Raw genomic sequence first — 17,268 nt, forward strand, 5'->3', positions numbered from 1 at the left:
TTGCCTAAAATCACATAAGCAAGAGGGAAGACTCCTACCCTGGCTGAGACACCAAAACCTGTTGTGTCTTCTTATTGTTGGATGTGGTTTTAATTGGCTTGCTCAGTCACTGGAGACGGCAGAAGGGAAGGGAACCTATCTGAGGGATACAATAATAGTAACAAAGAGTACTTGCCAGGCTCTTCTAGATTTTGGAATCTCCAACTCTGCCAGTAATTCTGGGCATCCGTGGGGGCCCCTCGCTTCCACAGTCATTCCCCTCAGTTACTGCATGGTGGCCACCTGTCTGCTGTCAGGCACCGAGTCTGCTGATGACAGAGATAACGTCATCCTTGACGTGGATGTGAAGCCACCCCCTGACAAAGCTCTCCCGCAGGACATAGCAAAGGCATGGTGATCTTTCTATTGGCCTGGAGAATTCCTCTCTCTTTAGTTATTCTTTCTGTCACATGGATCCTATAGCTGTGTTATGTGACAGTTTAGACTTGGTGAAAGATTTCTTTCAGTATTGCCTTTTCTTTCCCCAGGATTCTGACGCAAGTCCTTGATAGTGTGGGCCACCTGGGAGAGTCTTAGAAATGCACATTCTTAGGCCCCACCCCACACCTACTCAATCAGAATCTCTGGAAATTCTGTTTTAACAGGCTCTCCAGGAAGGGTGACCAACTGTCTTGATTTGCACCAAATTGAGGTGCTTCTGGGACACAGGGCTTTTTGTATTAAAACTAGATTGAGTTAGTTGCTCTAGCTCCAGATGATTCTTAACTGAGCTAGAGGCTGTTGAACACTGGACTCTTGTGTGGTCAGAAGCGGTCCCTCCACCCCCGCCCACATCTGTCCTAGGATTGAGGTTATGCTCCCTGCCTCTTTCTTGGGATAAGTTTTTTTCCCCCCCAGGAGACTGTTTGCTCTCTCAAGTTATTAGAATTCAGAGGGCTGCCCTACAAGGCCCTGCAGACTAGGGTAACCGTGGCTGAATAACAAGCTTCAACTGGGGTGCCTCCCTCCCCCACTTGTCTCTGGAAACCACTTTCTCTTCTGCAGGTGGTCTGAGAAGCCTTTGGTTGCCTGGCACCTATCTTGTCTTTTTTGCTGGTCTGGGGAGCAAACATTTCTTGAGCCAAGTTCTGCTGCATGCCAGGAACTATCCTTGGGGTTACTCTTATGCTAAATTATTCTTTTAAAAATTTTTATTTGATTTTATTTTGTTGTTTACTTTTATTATTTTGGGACAGAGCAGCTGGCCAGAATAGGGATCTGAACCTTATTATCTTATTTTTAATTGACATAATAATTATACATATTTATGGGGTATAGTGTGATATATGTATTTTGATACACGATTCAATGTGAAATGATCAAATCAGGGTATGGTGCTATGGCTAATGTTGGAATCCTGCCGACGTCGCCAATTGTCAAGCTCTTTTATTCTGTCTGTGACGCCAATTGTAAAGCTACATGACCACACCAGTTGTGGGGCTCTTTTACCTGCCGGTAATCCTGCACCATCTGGGCCAATTGTCTTGTTGAGCTAGGGCTGGGACTGGAGCTCACAGACCCCTCAAGCTCGTTCCAGACTGGGTCACAAACCCTTCATACGCCAGGCTTGGTCCCCAGACCTCTCACACGCCAGGCTGGGTCACCAGAGCCGTCACACACAGGTCTATGAGCTAGGTAACCGGCAAACAGGCCCTTGGAAGCTGTAGGTTGGAGAGCTTGACTGTGCAGATGGCTTCAGCCGGAGGCAGTAGTCAGCCAAGGTGGAGGCTCCGCGCAGGCGCACTAACTCCACCCACCCCCACCCCCACACACAATTTGTTCACTGAACCACCCCCAACCGGCCCTGAGGCGATTCAATTGCTCTGTTTTCTCAACACAGGCTAACTAACATATTCATCACCTCAAACATTTATCATTTCTTTGTGTTGGGAATATTCAAAACCCTCTCTTCCAGCTATTTGTAATTATAGGATAAATTGTTGTTAACTACAGTCCCGCACAGTGCTATGGAACACTAGAACTATTCCTTCATTCTAGCTGTAAGTTTGTATCCATTAACCAACCTCCCCCTACTCTCCCTCCCTCTCCTGGCCTCTAGTAAACATTATTCTACTCTGTACTTTATGAGATCAACTTTTTTAGCTTCCACGTGTAAGTGAGAACCCGTGGTATTTGTCTTTCTGTGTCTGGCTTATTTCATTGAGCATAATGTCCCCCAGTCTCATCTATGTTGCCTTGAATGATGGGGTTTCATTTTTTATGGCTGTAGAGTAGTCCATTGTCTATATATGCTAAGTTCTTTTTTTTTTTTAACCCATGATAGTTGTATATATTTATGGAGTATAATGTGATATTTGGGTACATTTTTACAGTGTACGAGGATCATATCAAGGTAATTAGCATATCCATCACCTCAAACATTTGTCACCTCTTTGTGTTGGGAACATTCAACATCCTCTCGACTAGCTCCTTGAAGTTATACAGAAATTTGTTAACTGTAGTCTCCCTGTATTGCTGTAGAACACTAGATCTTATTCTTCCTATCTACAGTTTTGATATATGTTAAATTATTCTTAATTGGCCATTAAAATAGATCTCTTAAGGAAGAAGTGTCAGAACTTTAGGGAGAAAGGAACTTAGGGGTCATTTAACCCTTTCTACTCAAAATGTGGTCCATCTAGGAGCTTGTTAAAAATGCAAAATATAGGGCCCCACCCCAGATCCACTGAATCAGAGCCTGTGGTTTAACAAGATTAAGAGTCCCTAGTGATTTGAATGACTTGAAAATTTGAGAAGCCCAAAAAGCTTGTTTTACAGATGAAAAGACTGAGACCCAGAAAGGTTACATGATTGGCTCAAGGTTGCACAACCCAATAGACTCACCTAAATTTAGGATTCAATTCTGACTTTCAAGTCTGGTGCTTTTCCCCTGTGTCTGGCTGCCTTCCTACTCCGATACCTGGCTGCCTTCCTACCCCAATACCTGGTTGCCTTCTTACAGGGCCATATTTTGTTTTACTGGGCCTATTTATTGAATGAGCTTGAACTTAATTCAATTTCTTTTAAAACATTTTATCCTTCACTAATTCAGAGTGGACTTCCTTTATCTGAGTCACACCTCTTTGTTCATTACTTTTTAAATATCTTTATTAGATTTAATCCATGTGTAAAGCTACATGGCTATGCCAGTTGTCGAGTAAGGCAAATCATGACTAAAGCCAAAATGTTTCATGACTTTAGTTATAGTAAATTTCCATTTGTATTGTCAGGGCTAGGGCTCAGACCTTTCAAATCCATTGTACAGACTGGCTCACCAGACCCCTCACATGCCAGGCTGGGTCACTAGACCCCCCACATGCAGGTCCATGCTAGGTAATTGGGAAAGAGCCCAGGAGCCATTGGCAGACAACAGGAGCTCAGTCCTCAGCAATGGCAGCAGCAGCTTACAGGTCCAGCAGCTTACAGGTCTGGTGGTGGCGGCGGCCTCTCGGAGGGTCTGGGGGGCCCTGGCAGCAACAGCTTGCAGCAACAGCCTCCAGCAGCAGTAGCGGCTTCCCCATGGCCCCCTTGGGGGCATCCTGGGGGTGAAGAGGCCTGTGGATCAGAGCCACTCATCCTTTATACTTGAGTCCATAACCCAGGACACCTGGGTGCACATGCTCAATTACATTAGACAACCAAGGAACACCTGGGTGCATGTGCATATTTACATCAAATACTTGGCAAGATTCTGAACATCTGAGGGGCCCTGACCATTTTCCTATATTTTCCCAACACCACGGTTGCAAGAAATAGTCATTTTCTATCTGATGTAAGTTTCTGGAAATGGATGTATATGTATGCTACATTTTTATAAAGATATGTGTTCCATATAAGAAAAAAATTAAACATTTTCCCATTTTTATTGTTAATTTCATTAATATAGTGTTTATATCTATTATGGCACTACACGCATATTTGTGTGTGATTTCAGTGTCTATTTATCTTTCTTTCCTTTAAACAGTTTGTTTATATTACCTGTTCACTGGGGAAGTATCTTATAATGGGCCTGTTTGGTTTTTGATGGAAAATTCTTGTAGGCTTCCTTAGCTTGGGTTACTTTAGTTACTTGGTCTCTGAAGCTGTTCTGTGCCTTTTATCCACTGTCTCTCAGTGGCATCATGAGAAACTTGAAATCCTGAAACAAAATAATTCCTCTATAAAGATTTGGGGTTTTTTCCTTTTTAAAAAATTACAGCTTTAATTATAGTAGTTCCCAAATGAAAACAGCCCCGCCCTTTCCTGTGCCCTTCAAGGTTGATGTAATGTTTTAAGAGACTAACACAGAAGGGTAGAGTGAGTCTCCATAAAAACCAGGGAACAGATTGTAAAACTCTTGCATGGATCCTGTTTGCAGTCACAGCTGAACGAGGTGAAATATATACATGGTGGCTGGACAGTACCAGATCCAAACTCTTGACCTTGGTGTTATGTCAGCATCATGCTCTTCCAAGTGTGCAAGCTGGCCAGTTGCAAAAATATTAAAAAACCAAAAAAACCCCAAATGTCTATCAGCAGATGAGTGGATAAACAAATTATGCACTCACATATTCTGTGTCCTGATTGAAGCAGTTGTTATGGTTGTATAGTTACTGAACTGTACACTTAAACTTGGGGGCATTGTATATACATTCTATCTCAATAAAGTTGATTTTAAAATGTAATTTTCTGTATCTTTTTATTATTGTGGTAAAATTGACATGCCATAAATTTTTACCATTTTAACCATTTTTAAGTGTACAATTGAGAGCCATCAAGTACATTCACATTGTTGTGTGACCGTCACCACCATCTGTCTCCAGAACATTTTAATTATTCCAAACGTAAATTCTGTACCCAAGATTTGGGGGTTTTAGTAGGATTGCATTTTATCTACAAATTAAATTGGGGAGAATATTCGTCATTGTATGGTTGATCACAACTGGGTTTTTGAACTTTTCCCAGGATTCCTTATTTAATAGTATTTCCAAGATTTTGGTTGCACGTCTTTATAAATGGACAATATCTTTATGGAACTTAAAGTGGATTGAGTTATGTCCCTCCAAAGTTCCCTTGAAGCTTCAATTGTGTCCCCCAAGTTTTAGGTATTAGAAACTTAGCCCCCACTGTGATTGTTAAGAGTGGGAAAATCCTATTATGGTAATTGAAAGGTGGTGCCTTGAAGAGGTGATTGGATTGTAGGACCATGCAGTAGTGAATGGATTAGAAATGGTGGTCAGGAGTGTGGTTCTGAGGGCTCTAAAAGAAGAGGTGTCTGTCTTTCTCTCTCTTGCTCTCTGCTTCCACCATCTTGCAATGTGAGACCCCTAGGTCATTGTTGCCACCACTTGATGGACTTTGGACTTCCCAGCCTCAGAAATTGTAAGCAATAAATTTCGTTTTGTTTATAAATCACCCAGTTCCATGTATCCTGTTATAAGCAACACAAACAGACTAATACAGCACTGTTTTAATTTTTTTTTTTTTTTTTTGGTCATCTGGCCAGTGCAGGGATCGAACCCTGGACCTTGGTGCTATCAGCACCATGCTCTAACCAACTGAGCTAACTGGCCAGCCCTAAAATGTTATTTGTTAAAGTGTTAATGTGTTAAGATGTTAAAATGGCTAAATATATTTAATCCGTATGGATGGACACTAGGTGTGGGGGCTCACCCACACTTCAGCTCTACCTGTTGCTCTGCAATATGGAGCCTTTCTGGTTCCTTTTCTCCAAGCTGTAAAACTCCATCTTGTGCCAGCATCAGTCAGAGGGTCTGGGCATCTAACTACTCCTTGTAGATATTTTCAACCAGTTCCTTGAGCTTTTATTCCTATCCCATAAGTACCTCCTGTCTTCCGAGGTACTCGGGGACGCTGATTCTTGAGGCTTTCTGGGCTTTTAGTTCTTCCTCTTTGCTGAAGCCATCACCATGTGTTAATCTCTTTCCTACCTTCTGAAATACTGTTGACATCCTTTGTCTGCTACCATCTTCCTTCCAGGGTTTATACCTTTCTAGTCCTTTATGTCATTTTTTTTCAGAAGATGGGGATTGGGAGTATGTTAAATCTATAGTGTTTAACTAGAAGTCTTTCTCTTATAATTAAAAACAATCTTTTATGTATTTTTTGTTATAAGCCCTTTCTTATTCCTAATATTGTATGTTTGTGCATTTTCCTTCACCAGTTTTTCTTCAGTTTTGACTACTTTACTGGTCTTGACAATGCACTGACTTTGGGGAAAGTTTTTTTTCCCCAATGTATATGACTATATTTTCTAATTATTTCACATCTTTCTTTTTTTCTTTACTAATTCCTGAAGTCCCATTTTCTTTTTTTCTTTTTTTTCAAGCTTGTTGCATTAAAATTCTTGGAATTCTTCCCCCTGACTGTTTTTCTTTCTCTTTTAAAGTGTAAAAACACATTAAACTCAAATTTTCTGGAGTATACAAGTTTTATACCTAGTATTAAACATTTCAATTTTAATATCCTCTTGGTCCCAAGCATTATTTAGGAGAATGTTCTGTAGTTTGCAAATAGGTTTCTTTTGGAGATGCTATTATTATGTTTTCTTTTGTAGTTTTACTACATTTTACATGGTGGTCAGATAATATGGCCTCTAAAAGTTTTATTGCTTTGAAATTCGTTGCATTTTTTTATGGTTTGAGATATAATACATTTTGTAAATATTCAGTGGTTAATTTGGTATTACTTCATGATGGTGAGTGATTTGTCTCATTTCTGTGTTATCTTTTATTTATAACAAAGCAGCAAACATGGTGAAGAGTATTTACAAGTCTCCCAGTCTCAGTTAGTTTCATGCCTGGAGCAGTTTGAGGGCTAGGCTGTAGTACCTGGGTAATAATGGGCCAAGACGAAGATGAAATTCCATGCCAGAAAGGTTCTCTTTACTGGGCTCCTCCTGAAATTACAGAGATGCTGAGAGTGAAACACAATATCCCACATTGCCTCGGGTAGAAATTCTTGTTTCATCTTGGGCCATGTATCACCATCTGGTAGATTTGGATGTTTTAGGAGTTTTAGCCTCAAGCATTTGTGCTGTTTATCTAAGTAACTGGGATCTGGTCATCCTGCTGGAACTCAGCTATTATCTCACTGCCATCTTAAACACATTCACTTTTTCCCTAAAAGGGGAATGGACTGAGGAGTAGGCACATGTGTTTCTCTCTACTCCATTTGCTTTTTTAGTTGTAGCAGGTAGGATTTTTGTATTCCATTATCTGGTCAGTCAATAAAAATAGATTGAATGTCTATGTGCCATAACAACATATGGGCAAATGACATTATCTGTTTTTGAGCGGCTCATTCATAATACCAAGCTGGGAAGACAGAGCTGGAATTAAATATAATGACAAATGAACATGATTGATATTGGGATGTACAAGTGTTAGGGGAGCACAGAGGAAGAGGCATTTACTTTTTTTAAGAATGGAGGAATGGGGAAGACCTCAGAAAGAATGTGACATTGAAGCTGGGTCTTGAAATATGGGTAGGTGCTGACTATAGATAGAGAAGAGAAATATCAGTAGGTAGAGAAGGAGGCATCAGCATTCTAGGTAAAGGGAACATGTGATTATGACATGAAAGTAAGACAGTCTCTTAGGGGAAGATCTGCCTGGACAGTACTGGGTGTGGTTGGGGATTGGGAACAATGAAGCCGGAGAAGTTGGTCTAGAGTCAGATTTTTAAGAATATTGATTGCTACATAAAGGAATTTGCACTTTATTTTTGTGAGCAATGAGTACCAATTAGAGGTTTATAAGGATGAGATTAGATCTGTTTTATTTTGGTATTCAAATTTTGGTTCTCCATTATAAATGTCCACTCATCAAAATGTATCTTACTTTGAACTTTTCTTTTTCTGAAATATACAATTTATGATTCAGGTTTAGATGTCTGTGCCACGTGCCATGAACACGCTACATGCCAGGAAAGAGATGGGAAGAGGATCTGTATTTGCAACTATGGGTTCGTGGGCAATGGGAGGACACAGTGCATTGGTAAGTTCTGAATCCTGGGTTAAGTTGAAAAGTTGAATCAAGAAACTCTCTGGTGTTAAAGAGTTGATGTCCTTTGGGGGAAACATTGTTAATTTGTTCACATGTTTTTATTACAAGAAGTTTTGTCAACTATAATAAGTCTTTGTTTTTTTTTTTTTTTTTTTTTTTTTTAAAAGATGACCGGTAAGGGGATCTTAACCCTTGACTTGGTGTTGTCAGCACCACGCTCACCCAGTGAGCAACCGGCCATCCCTATATGGGATCCGAACCCGTGGCCTTGGTGTTATCAGCACCGCACTCTCCCGAGTGAGCCACGGGCCGGCCCATAAGTCTTTGTTTTAATGTTTGGCTGGATCCTTTCTCTACCATTTCTAAGGAAGTATCTCTCATGTTAGAGGTCATTGAATTTGAATTTCTGGAAACTCTCTGACCCAACACAAATTTGAAATCTGTTCTAAGCCTTGAGTTTAACTTAATAACTCAAGTGAACATTGCATTTCTTAATTTCTCTGGTTATTTTGATACAAAACTACTTATATTAGTACCGTGAAGAAAAACAAAACACAATTTTGTACCTGTTCATCCACGACAGTGAGACAATATCCAGGTTCAAAGCCCAATTCAGGGAAAGGGAGAATTTCACAACAATTTTATGATGGTAAATGTTGCCATAATCTCCCAGTTTCTTCCCAGCAATCTTGTTACATGCAGTGAAAACACTGTTAGTTTTGTCTTGCAGTTGTGGATAGACGGTGTATACAGCCTTGTTGTGATATCTTTGTGTGTGTTTTTTTTCTCTCTAAAGAAGTATAACAATTCAGTTCTGTGTTCAAAAAGTCATATTCCATTTTGGAGATACAAACTTTCATAGTCATGCACTATTGCCCATTCTGCAAGCTGAAGTTGTGCGTTCTTTGATCCCTTCCCTTTAGAGTTCTACCCATGAGAAGCATGGCTGCCCTACAGTCTGAGGTTCCTGCAGGAATTTTTGCTCCCCCTACCGCCCCCCCTCAATTGCTAGCATGGAAATGAAGTTAGAGTTGAGGAGCAAGCTTTTCTGCCTCCTCCCTGGATGATTTCCTCCTCTCATGAATGCTAGCTCTCCTTTTTTTTTTTTATGTGGCTGACTAGTACAGGATCTGAACACTTGACCTTGGTGTTATCAGCACCACGCTCTAACCAGCTGAGCTAACTGGCCAGCCCCCTGCTAGCTGTACTCTTGATAGCCTTTTGATTTTTGAATAGAAGCCTCTCTTAATGGGAGGAGGGGGCTTTATTAATTTCTACAGTACTTGCTCCCAAACACCAGACACTGCATAGCCCAGTACTTGGCCTGCTGAGACTGGATCACAGGTAACGGGTGGGTTATACGTGTGCCAGAGGTGCTATCACATGGTGTTAAGCAAAAGGACCTGAGAATTCTAGAATCCTCTACAGCCCCAATTTCCCCTTCCAGTGAAGTCTGCAAGGGAGACATATCTCAGAAACTATGGCAAAGGAGAGGACTTCCCATTTTATGGGCAGCTGGGCTTGTGGCTGAAACCACCGTGTAGTGTTCCGGAACTGGGCTGGACACTTGGCTTACCTACAGCTTGAGGGCCTGCCTGTTCTGTCTCTCTAAGCTCTCATGCAAATCTTACTACAGACAATTTTGATATGAATCATGTTCTAGGTTCAATTAAATTTTAAAAAGGTAATATTAAAGAAAACAACAACAGATTTTTGGGGGGTACTTTTGGGTTAGCAGGAATGGAGCGCAATTGTGAGAGGCCATTTGTCAAGCTAAGGCTAGTGTCGGAATCCTGTTGACATCACCAATTGTAGAGCTCTTAATTCTGTTCGTGACGCCAATTGCAAAGCTACACGACCACGCCAGTTGTCTGGCTCTTTTATCTGCCTGTAATCCTGTCCCAACTGTGTCACAAACCCTTCATATGCCAGGCTGGGTCACCAGACTCCTCACCTGCCAGGCTAAGTCACCAGACCCTTTACACGCAGGCCCATGAGCTAGGCAACTGGCAAACAGGTCCTTGGAAGCCACAGGCTGGAAAGGTATGGCCGCTCAGGTGGGGACAGCCACCCGAGTCGGTAAACTCCAGCCAAGGTGGTGGCACGACACAGGTGCACTAACTCCACTCACATACAACCTGCCCACAGCAAATGCTCAGCAAGATGCTGAACATCTAAGGGGCCCTGACCATTTTCCTATGTTTTCCCAACACCATTAAATTGATTTGTGGGAACCAATGGTAAAATCAAACACTAAGTAACAAACAAAGCAAAAAACTACCAGCTCATAAATTGATGATCCCCCCCCCCCCTCCAGATTAGCTGGATCGATCAGATCTAAAAGGAAGCAAAAGAAATTGATCATAGGGGTTTCCTCTGAAGTTAGAGGGTAGGGCAGGGTTGGCACAATATAGCCCACGGGCCAAATTCGACCCATTGCCTGTTTTTGTAAATAGAGTTTTATTGGAACATAGCATTGCTCATTAGTTTACCTGTTGTTTATGGCTGCTTTTGTGCTCCAATGGCAGGGAGAATAGCTGCAGCAGAGACACGAGCAAAAGCCTGCTGACCCCTAGGCTAGAGGACAGAGATGGGAGGGAGATTTGCCTTCACTGTATGTCTTTCGATTTCAAGTTGTTTACTTAAAAACATTCAGAGCAGGCTTCTGTGGACTCATCGCACAGCCAGTATTCCAGCCCCTCCTCACAGGGTGACTAACATTATTCACATGGGTCACTGACAATTAGCATGAGCTGTTCCTGCCGCCTTATTAGCCCTGCTCCCGGATGAGGCTTCAGCACTAATTCCATTGTGTTTCCTGGTTAACTCAGAAGTAACAATTTTTCCACTTAATCATTGGATGTAAAATTGTCCTACTCTGGCTTTCATGAAAAACCAAGAGAATAGCTGAGCTGGAAACGTGGGATTGTGCTGGATTTATTTCCTCTGGCCTATGACAAGATCTTTTTAAGTGTGAAAAAGTTCAAAAAGAATCCCCTTCTCCCAATCTTCGAACACGATGGATTGCCATATTGAGATGTTGTGTTTCTCTTGTGGTTTCGTATACACCTGGTGCATAACTCTGAGAGGCCCATGTCTTCTAGTCTGGGAAGCACAGATGAGAGGAAAAGAGGCCAGGGAAATAGCTGTTGAATTAAGCTGTTGTCACAATATTGATTCACGAGTCTGTAGCACAGGAGGACAGTCTGGGTTGTGGAACATCGTGAAGACTGACAGCCCATTCTGGGCGCCGTCTCTACATATCAACAGATAAAAATGAGTGCCAGTTTGGAGCCACTCTGGTCTGTGGGAACCACACATCTTGCCACAACACACCCGGAGGCTTCTATTGCATTTGCCTGGAAGGATATCGAGCCACAAACAACAAGAAGACATTCATTCCCAATGATGGCACCTTTTGTACAGGTACACAAGGAAGGGACTGTGGTGTGGGCAACCTGGTGACAACAGGGCAGTATCTGGGCTATCGAGCAGGGAGAGGGCAGGCCCAGACAGGGTGTGATTAAGGGAGAGGCTCTCCTTTAAGAATAACTATGAGGGAAATTTGGACAGGAACTGAATATTAGCTATTACGTATTAGGGAATTATTGTTAATTTTTGTTAGGTGGGATGATGATATTGTGGTGTATAAGGCAATATTTCTATTTTGGGAAAGACTAGTATCCTAAAGTATCTAGGGGTGTTATCATGAAGTATCTAGTGTTACTTTAGTCTGTAAACAACTTTAAATGGCAAAAATGTGAACAATTGTTGAATCTTGGGATGTAGGACTATGGGCGTTCATTCTTTTTCTGGTTCTGTGTGTTCGAACATTTTTATAATGAAAAATGAGGAGGGAGTCCTAGAGATGCTGTGCCACCTGCAGGTTCCTGTAACCAGAGGTGGGACGTCCTTGGAGTGACTCTGGCACTCATCAGCTCTGAGCACACTACCCACTTAGGGCCCAGCAGTGGGTACCGAGCTGTTGGCTCCCAGGAGTGATGTCCCTGTTAGAGATGTGGGCTTCCTCCCATAGGAATAAGCTGAATGAGGAGCATGACTTTTCGGACCTCAGTAGCTTGTAGGTCAGATTTCTGGGCATATTTTGGTAAAATACAAGAGGAGGGAAAAACCTTCCTAATTTGCAGTGGCTTCTCTATTGTCTGAACTCTATTTACAGCATGTCATGATAATATAGCTCTTTGGCTTTCTAGGAAAATCTTTGAACAACAGTGAAGAGGAAAGGCAGAAAAAGACTCCTGGTTCTATGGTGATTTTACATAGACTTAATGATCGCTTAAAAGCTTTGTGGTATTTAAAGATTTTCAGGGAAAAGAAAGGGAGAGGAGAATATGTTTTATCCTCTTACCCACCAGGAACCACAGGTTCTGATGCCGTGATTCATTCTTCCTTTTGACCCGCTGATGCCGTGATTCATTCTCCCTTTTGACCCGTACCGAGGTAAAATCCTTCAAAGGGCACATTTGATTTATTCCTGGCATGAATGAACACATTCCCTTGGAGAAAACATTTTATTATATCCTGTTGTTTTAGGTAGCAAATTACTGGCTACATGTTGCAGAAATGCAATGTTGCAATATTAAACTAGGTACATTAAAAAGAAAAGATACTAATTAAAAAGAAAAAATACTAATTAAAAAAACAAACCTAATGGGATAATGATCCAGGGTTTAGTTCATTCAATACACATTTCTCATGCACTTCTTACATGTCAAGGTTGTGCTAGTGGGAGGTGACAGGCAGATGGCTAATTTTACTATAGAGTGTTGGTCATAGGTAAGTAAAGGGCATTTACTCCAGGTGGCACTTAACTTGGCAGCGAAGAAGGGACCAGGGGAACTTTCTGGAGGATTTGATACCTGACATTGTGTTTTCAAGGTGTGGGAGTTTGCCAGGAAAAACTTATAACTGTATATTTTTCAGTTTATTTATCAGTATAATTCCAAGGAGGGGGAGGCGGGAGGTGGAGTGAGAGGGAGCAAAGTAGGAGGGGGGAGGGAGGACGGAGGAGGGGAAAATATTTTATGCAAGGGCCAAATAGGTGTCAGCCAAACAAGAACCAATCTGCCTGGAAGGAAATCCCGATCTAGGCTCTGCTTCTATTTCTTCTACTTCTTGCAATTATTTAGCGACCCTTTTAAAAAATTGAGCTGTACGTAATTCACATACCATAAAATTCACACTTTAAACTTTTAATTTTTTATTGAAACATATTGATTGTACATATTTATGGTGTACAGAGTTATATTTTAATACATGTGTGCAATGTGTGATGACCTAATCAGGGAATTAGCATATTCCTCACTGCAAAACAAGATTCACCCTTTTGAAATGTACAATTCAGTGGTTTTGAGTATATTCCCAAAGTGTGCTGCCATCATCACTATCTCATTTTAGAACATTTTTGTCACCCCAGAATGAACTTCATGTCCATTGGCAGTCATTCCCACGACCTTTCCTTGAAGTCTCTAGTTATCCATTTGCAAAAGCTGATGGACGACGTTTCTTGATGATTCTGAGTTTCTTTCAGAACCACACTTGCCAGAGTAACATCAGTGGATGTTAGCTGGGACAGAGCTTAGCAAGTTTTGGGGTATCAGCAGTTTTCCAGTGTTTGCCAGGAACCACAGGATGTGAATCCTAGTTCCTGGATTCCAAGGAATCCTGCACCCAGGTGTTTATTGTACTTTGCAGAGTGGAAGTCAAGTTCAGGAGCTGGTTGCAGGTAGGCCTCTTTGGATATCACCAATGATGTAGATGAGGAATGAATGGCAGGGGTTTGGGTGTGGGATGATTCCAGCCAGTTCTGGAGAACCAGCCGATGACTGGCCCCCAGAACTGCCCCCTGAATGACTCCTGGGAATCACGGAAACTTAGCCACAACCTAGGGGAAGAAGCTCTGCGGCACTTCCTGTGTGAGTGTGGTTTGACCTGGGTGGGTTGAGAGTAAGTGGAGAGAAATGAGACTGGTGTGGGAATGAGGCCTGGGGCTGTCACCGTCCCCCAACGTGACTCCAACTAGGGACGGCCCTTGCAGGACCTGCTGAAAACTGCAAAATGACTTCTCTGTGGCCTTGAATTCCCCACGTCTTGGGAACCCATCCTGACTCTGATGGCAGCAGCAACTTTCTTTTCCATAAGTTCATTTCCTACGGCATCAGGCCTGATGCCATTTCTTCTGGAGAAATGTAACAGCACCTCAGCCTTGGCTGAGAAATGGGATAAAGGCCAAAAAAAGAGCCTGGAGGGAGTGGATGCTTTGCTGTTCCTCAGTTCCTGGAACCTACTGTCCAAAGCCTGTATCCTGTAGGTGTGCCTACGGTGAGGTAAACACCTTCGTTCCTAGATGTAGATCCTCAGCCCTACCAGGACCAGGTTTAGTATGTTGGTTTCTGTCCCAGGGCGGCGAGCCTCGTTTTCCCTGTGAGTCACTCACTCCCCACAGCTGCTCAGCTGCCCTGCTGTTTCGGGTTCTGGAGCAGCCTGCTACGGCCTCAGACACACAGGTCGGGATTCTGCTTGTCTCCGTGGGGAACTGTGCATTAGGCTTATAGATGTCCTGCGGTTTCTTCCAGTGCTCTCTCCAAATGTAAACTTGCTTCCCAAATCCCAGCTCTTTGTTTTAACTGGATTTTATTCTTAAAGAGTCATATTTTACTACTCTGAGAGAAGGAAGAAGCAAAGAAAGACAAATCCAAGGAAAAGCACGCCAGGAGGGAGTTGCTCACTACTGCCCAGAGCAGTGCTCATATCTGTTTATGAGCTGCTTGCCCACCTCCCTGTGGAGTCTCCCTGACTCTGGCTTAGGTCTCCACCTGTGGTCGTAGAGGGCCTCAGGCTCCTGCTAATGCCCCATCTCCTGGGAAGGAGAGAGAGGCCAAAGATTCTCAATCAATGGATGGTTAAATAAACCAAAGCTCCATCCCCCCAAATGCCAGCAGCCTTGACCTAGGCACTACGGTTCCTCTTTGGGAGTGAGGGGAAGATGGCTGAGCGCCCCCTGCAGGTCACCATCTCCCACGCGTCACTGTTGCCTCTTCCTACTTGCCCAAGCCCCAGAAGATCTGTGGGCTCCTTCAGCAACTGAATGAATTGCTGGATCCAAAACAACGATCAATAGGAGTGATAAGGTGTTCATTTGTCCAAGAACAAAAAAAATGAAGAAGAATAATATAGTGAATTTTTATAAAATTACATTGAACAAATTCAAAAGAATCCTGAAATGATGTTATTCCTTCTTTGGAGGGGCTAAAATGTTCCTTCTTTCATGAAATGATGGTGTCAGTAGTTGTTTGTTTGTTTTTTTTTAAAGACCTTGACTGGCAAAATAGAACATCGGCCATCTTATATCCGTCCTTCCAAAATTATGGGTCTTTGAAATCCCAAAGTCTGGGAACAACCGGACTTTCTTTAGTCATAGTCATGCTGCTCCTTGTTCACTGCCCCACTGATAGTTCTTGCAAATGTCTTAGGAAAAAGTCTCATTTGTGAGGGTGCTTTTCTTCTGCAAGTAGAATTGATGTGTGTGACTCTGATGGAATTCTTTTTTTTAAAGAATTAAAAAAACAAAATTAAAATATAAATTAAAAATTAAAAATTCTTTTTAAAGAGCCTCCTTTTTTAAAAGCTAGTTTTTGTTGGGTGGGGGAGGGGACAGCTACCTGGAAGAGGAGTTTCTTCTCCAGCCTCTGAATTACTGTGCGGTTTTTACCCCTGTACCTGCTCTCTCTGGTAATCTCCAGGCAAGTAGAAAAGTCTGCAAAGGCGCATGGTTTGTCTTTATTCAAGCCTGTTTTAAGCCCTTCTAATCTTGGTAAAATTAGTGAGACCCTTCTTAATTATCCCCTTACTACCTGCCACCCATCCTGTGCTCATGAGCTCAAAAGCTGTTTTTCCACTCCTAGAATTTTTCACTCTGGTGTAAATTGTTTTTATCTGGAACTCTGGACATTTTGGTATGAGTTTGGGACCCTTCTCGTTTTATAGGAATTGGATTTTTTTTAGCATATTTTTTTGAGTTCATTTACAGGGGTGTTAGGGAGCTGGTGAAGGTTATTGGTTTTTGTAAATTCCCAGAACACAGGGACCAGTATTTCTTGAGCTCTTCCTATGTTTTCAGTGCGTGGGATGTGAAGGATACATGTGAAGAACCCTTAAGGAGTAAAATAAAATTCATGATATAATTGCAAACAAATGCATCTATTTATAAGGGTAGATTGAGAATGAGAGAGAATGGCTGTCACAATGTCCCCCCACCCTTTTTTTTTTCTTTTTGTTTTTCTCTCCTTTTCTTGTTTTTGGGATGGGTCTCAAGACATAGATGAGTGTGAAGTTTCTGGCCTGTGCAGGCATGGAGGACGATGTGCAAACACTCATGGGAGCTTTGAATGCTACTGTATGGATGGATACTTGCCGAAGAATGGGCCTGAGCCTTTTCACCCGACCAGAGATGCCACGTCATGCGCAGGTGGGTTTCTGCCAAAGAATGCAGCCTCTCAAGGTGAGATTCTGTTGATGGTGCCTTTCCCCTGCTCTGGGCCTGTGTTTGTAGGTCTGTGTTGGAGATGTGGGTAGAGATTATCTGTTCCTTGGCACATTTGTACGACCTATGACATAATCAAAATAGAGGGCTGGTCGGTTAGCTCAATTGTTTAGAGCTCAGACTTATAACACCAATGACATGGATTCGGATCCCCATACTGGCCCGCTGGGGGAAAAAAAAAAAAGATAGAAAGGGCCATGTTAAAAAAGCTAAAATTAGTAAATTTCAGGGATTTTTTTAGCAGTTAACATATATTCTTATATTAACCACTATGCTAGATAGTAACCATAGCTGATCTGGTAAGGACTCAGCATCTCCAAAGTGACCCTGAAAATTATAAAGGTACAAATATCTTAAAGTATTTTGTAATTCAACATTTTTACTTTGTTGAATGAAGTTTCTCTTTAGATAGTATGAATTGCTGAGGGTTGATTGCCAAGTTCTGTCAGCTTTGTGCACGTATGGATGCTATTTCCTATGGAAGGCCAGGAGATCGAATAATGACAATCATTGGAAACATGCCCAGAAGTCAAGTGAAATGAAATAGCCTACTTGAAATATGGCTCGGGGCTGTGTAGGGGGAATGAGGTAGAGGAGGAGAGAGATTATGAATTTTGAAAATTTACATTTACATAGTAATGAATTTGACATTAATTTATT

The 17,268-nt window shown here is 42.0% G+C and overlaps 1 protein-coding gene and 2 non-coding genes across 3 annotated transcripts in view; 2 read left to right on the forward strand and 1 right to left on the reverse strand.

Moving 5' to 3' along the window:
• The first annotated feature begins 271 nt into the window (after positions 1 to 271).
• The window catches only part of SUSD1 (sushi domain containing 1), a 107,782-nt gene continuing 90,785 nt past the window's right edge, over positions 272 to 17,268 (forward strand). The window contains exons 1-5 of the mRNA XM_063081671.1: positions 272 to 393; positions 2,373 to 2,392; positions 7,923 to 8,036; positions 11,316 to 11,471; positions 16,381 to 16,533. Coding sequence (XP_062937741.1) covers positions 272 to 393; positions 2,373 to 2,392; positions 7,923 to 8,036; positions 11,316 to 11,471; positions 16,381 to 16,533 — 565 coding nt within the window. The remainder of the gene's footprint in view (positions 394 to 2,372; positions 2,393 to 7,922; positions 8,037 to 11,315; positions 11,472 to 16,380; positions 16,534 to 17,268) is intronic.
• On the forward strand, positions 4,284 to 4,404 carry LOC134366272 (small nucleolar RNA SNORA26). The gene has a single exon (XR_010022263.1). It is a non-coding gene; the product is annotated as a small nucleolar RNA SNORA26 (small nucleolar RNA).
• TRNAI-GAU (transfer RNA isoleucine (anticodon GAU)) lies at positions 5,518 to 5,591 on the reverse strand. Its single transcript has one exon. It is a non-coding gene; the product is annotated as a tRNA-Ile (tRNA).

Source organism: Cynocephalus volans, chromosome 17 (genome assembly GCF_027409185.1).
Source record: "Cynocephalus volans isolate mCynVol1 chromosome 17, mCynVol1.pri, whole genome shotgun sequence".
Taxonomy (NCBI): Eukaryota; Metazoa; Chordata; class Mammalia; order Dermoptera; family Cynocephalidae; genus Cynocephalus; species Cynocephalus volans.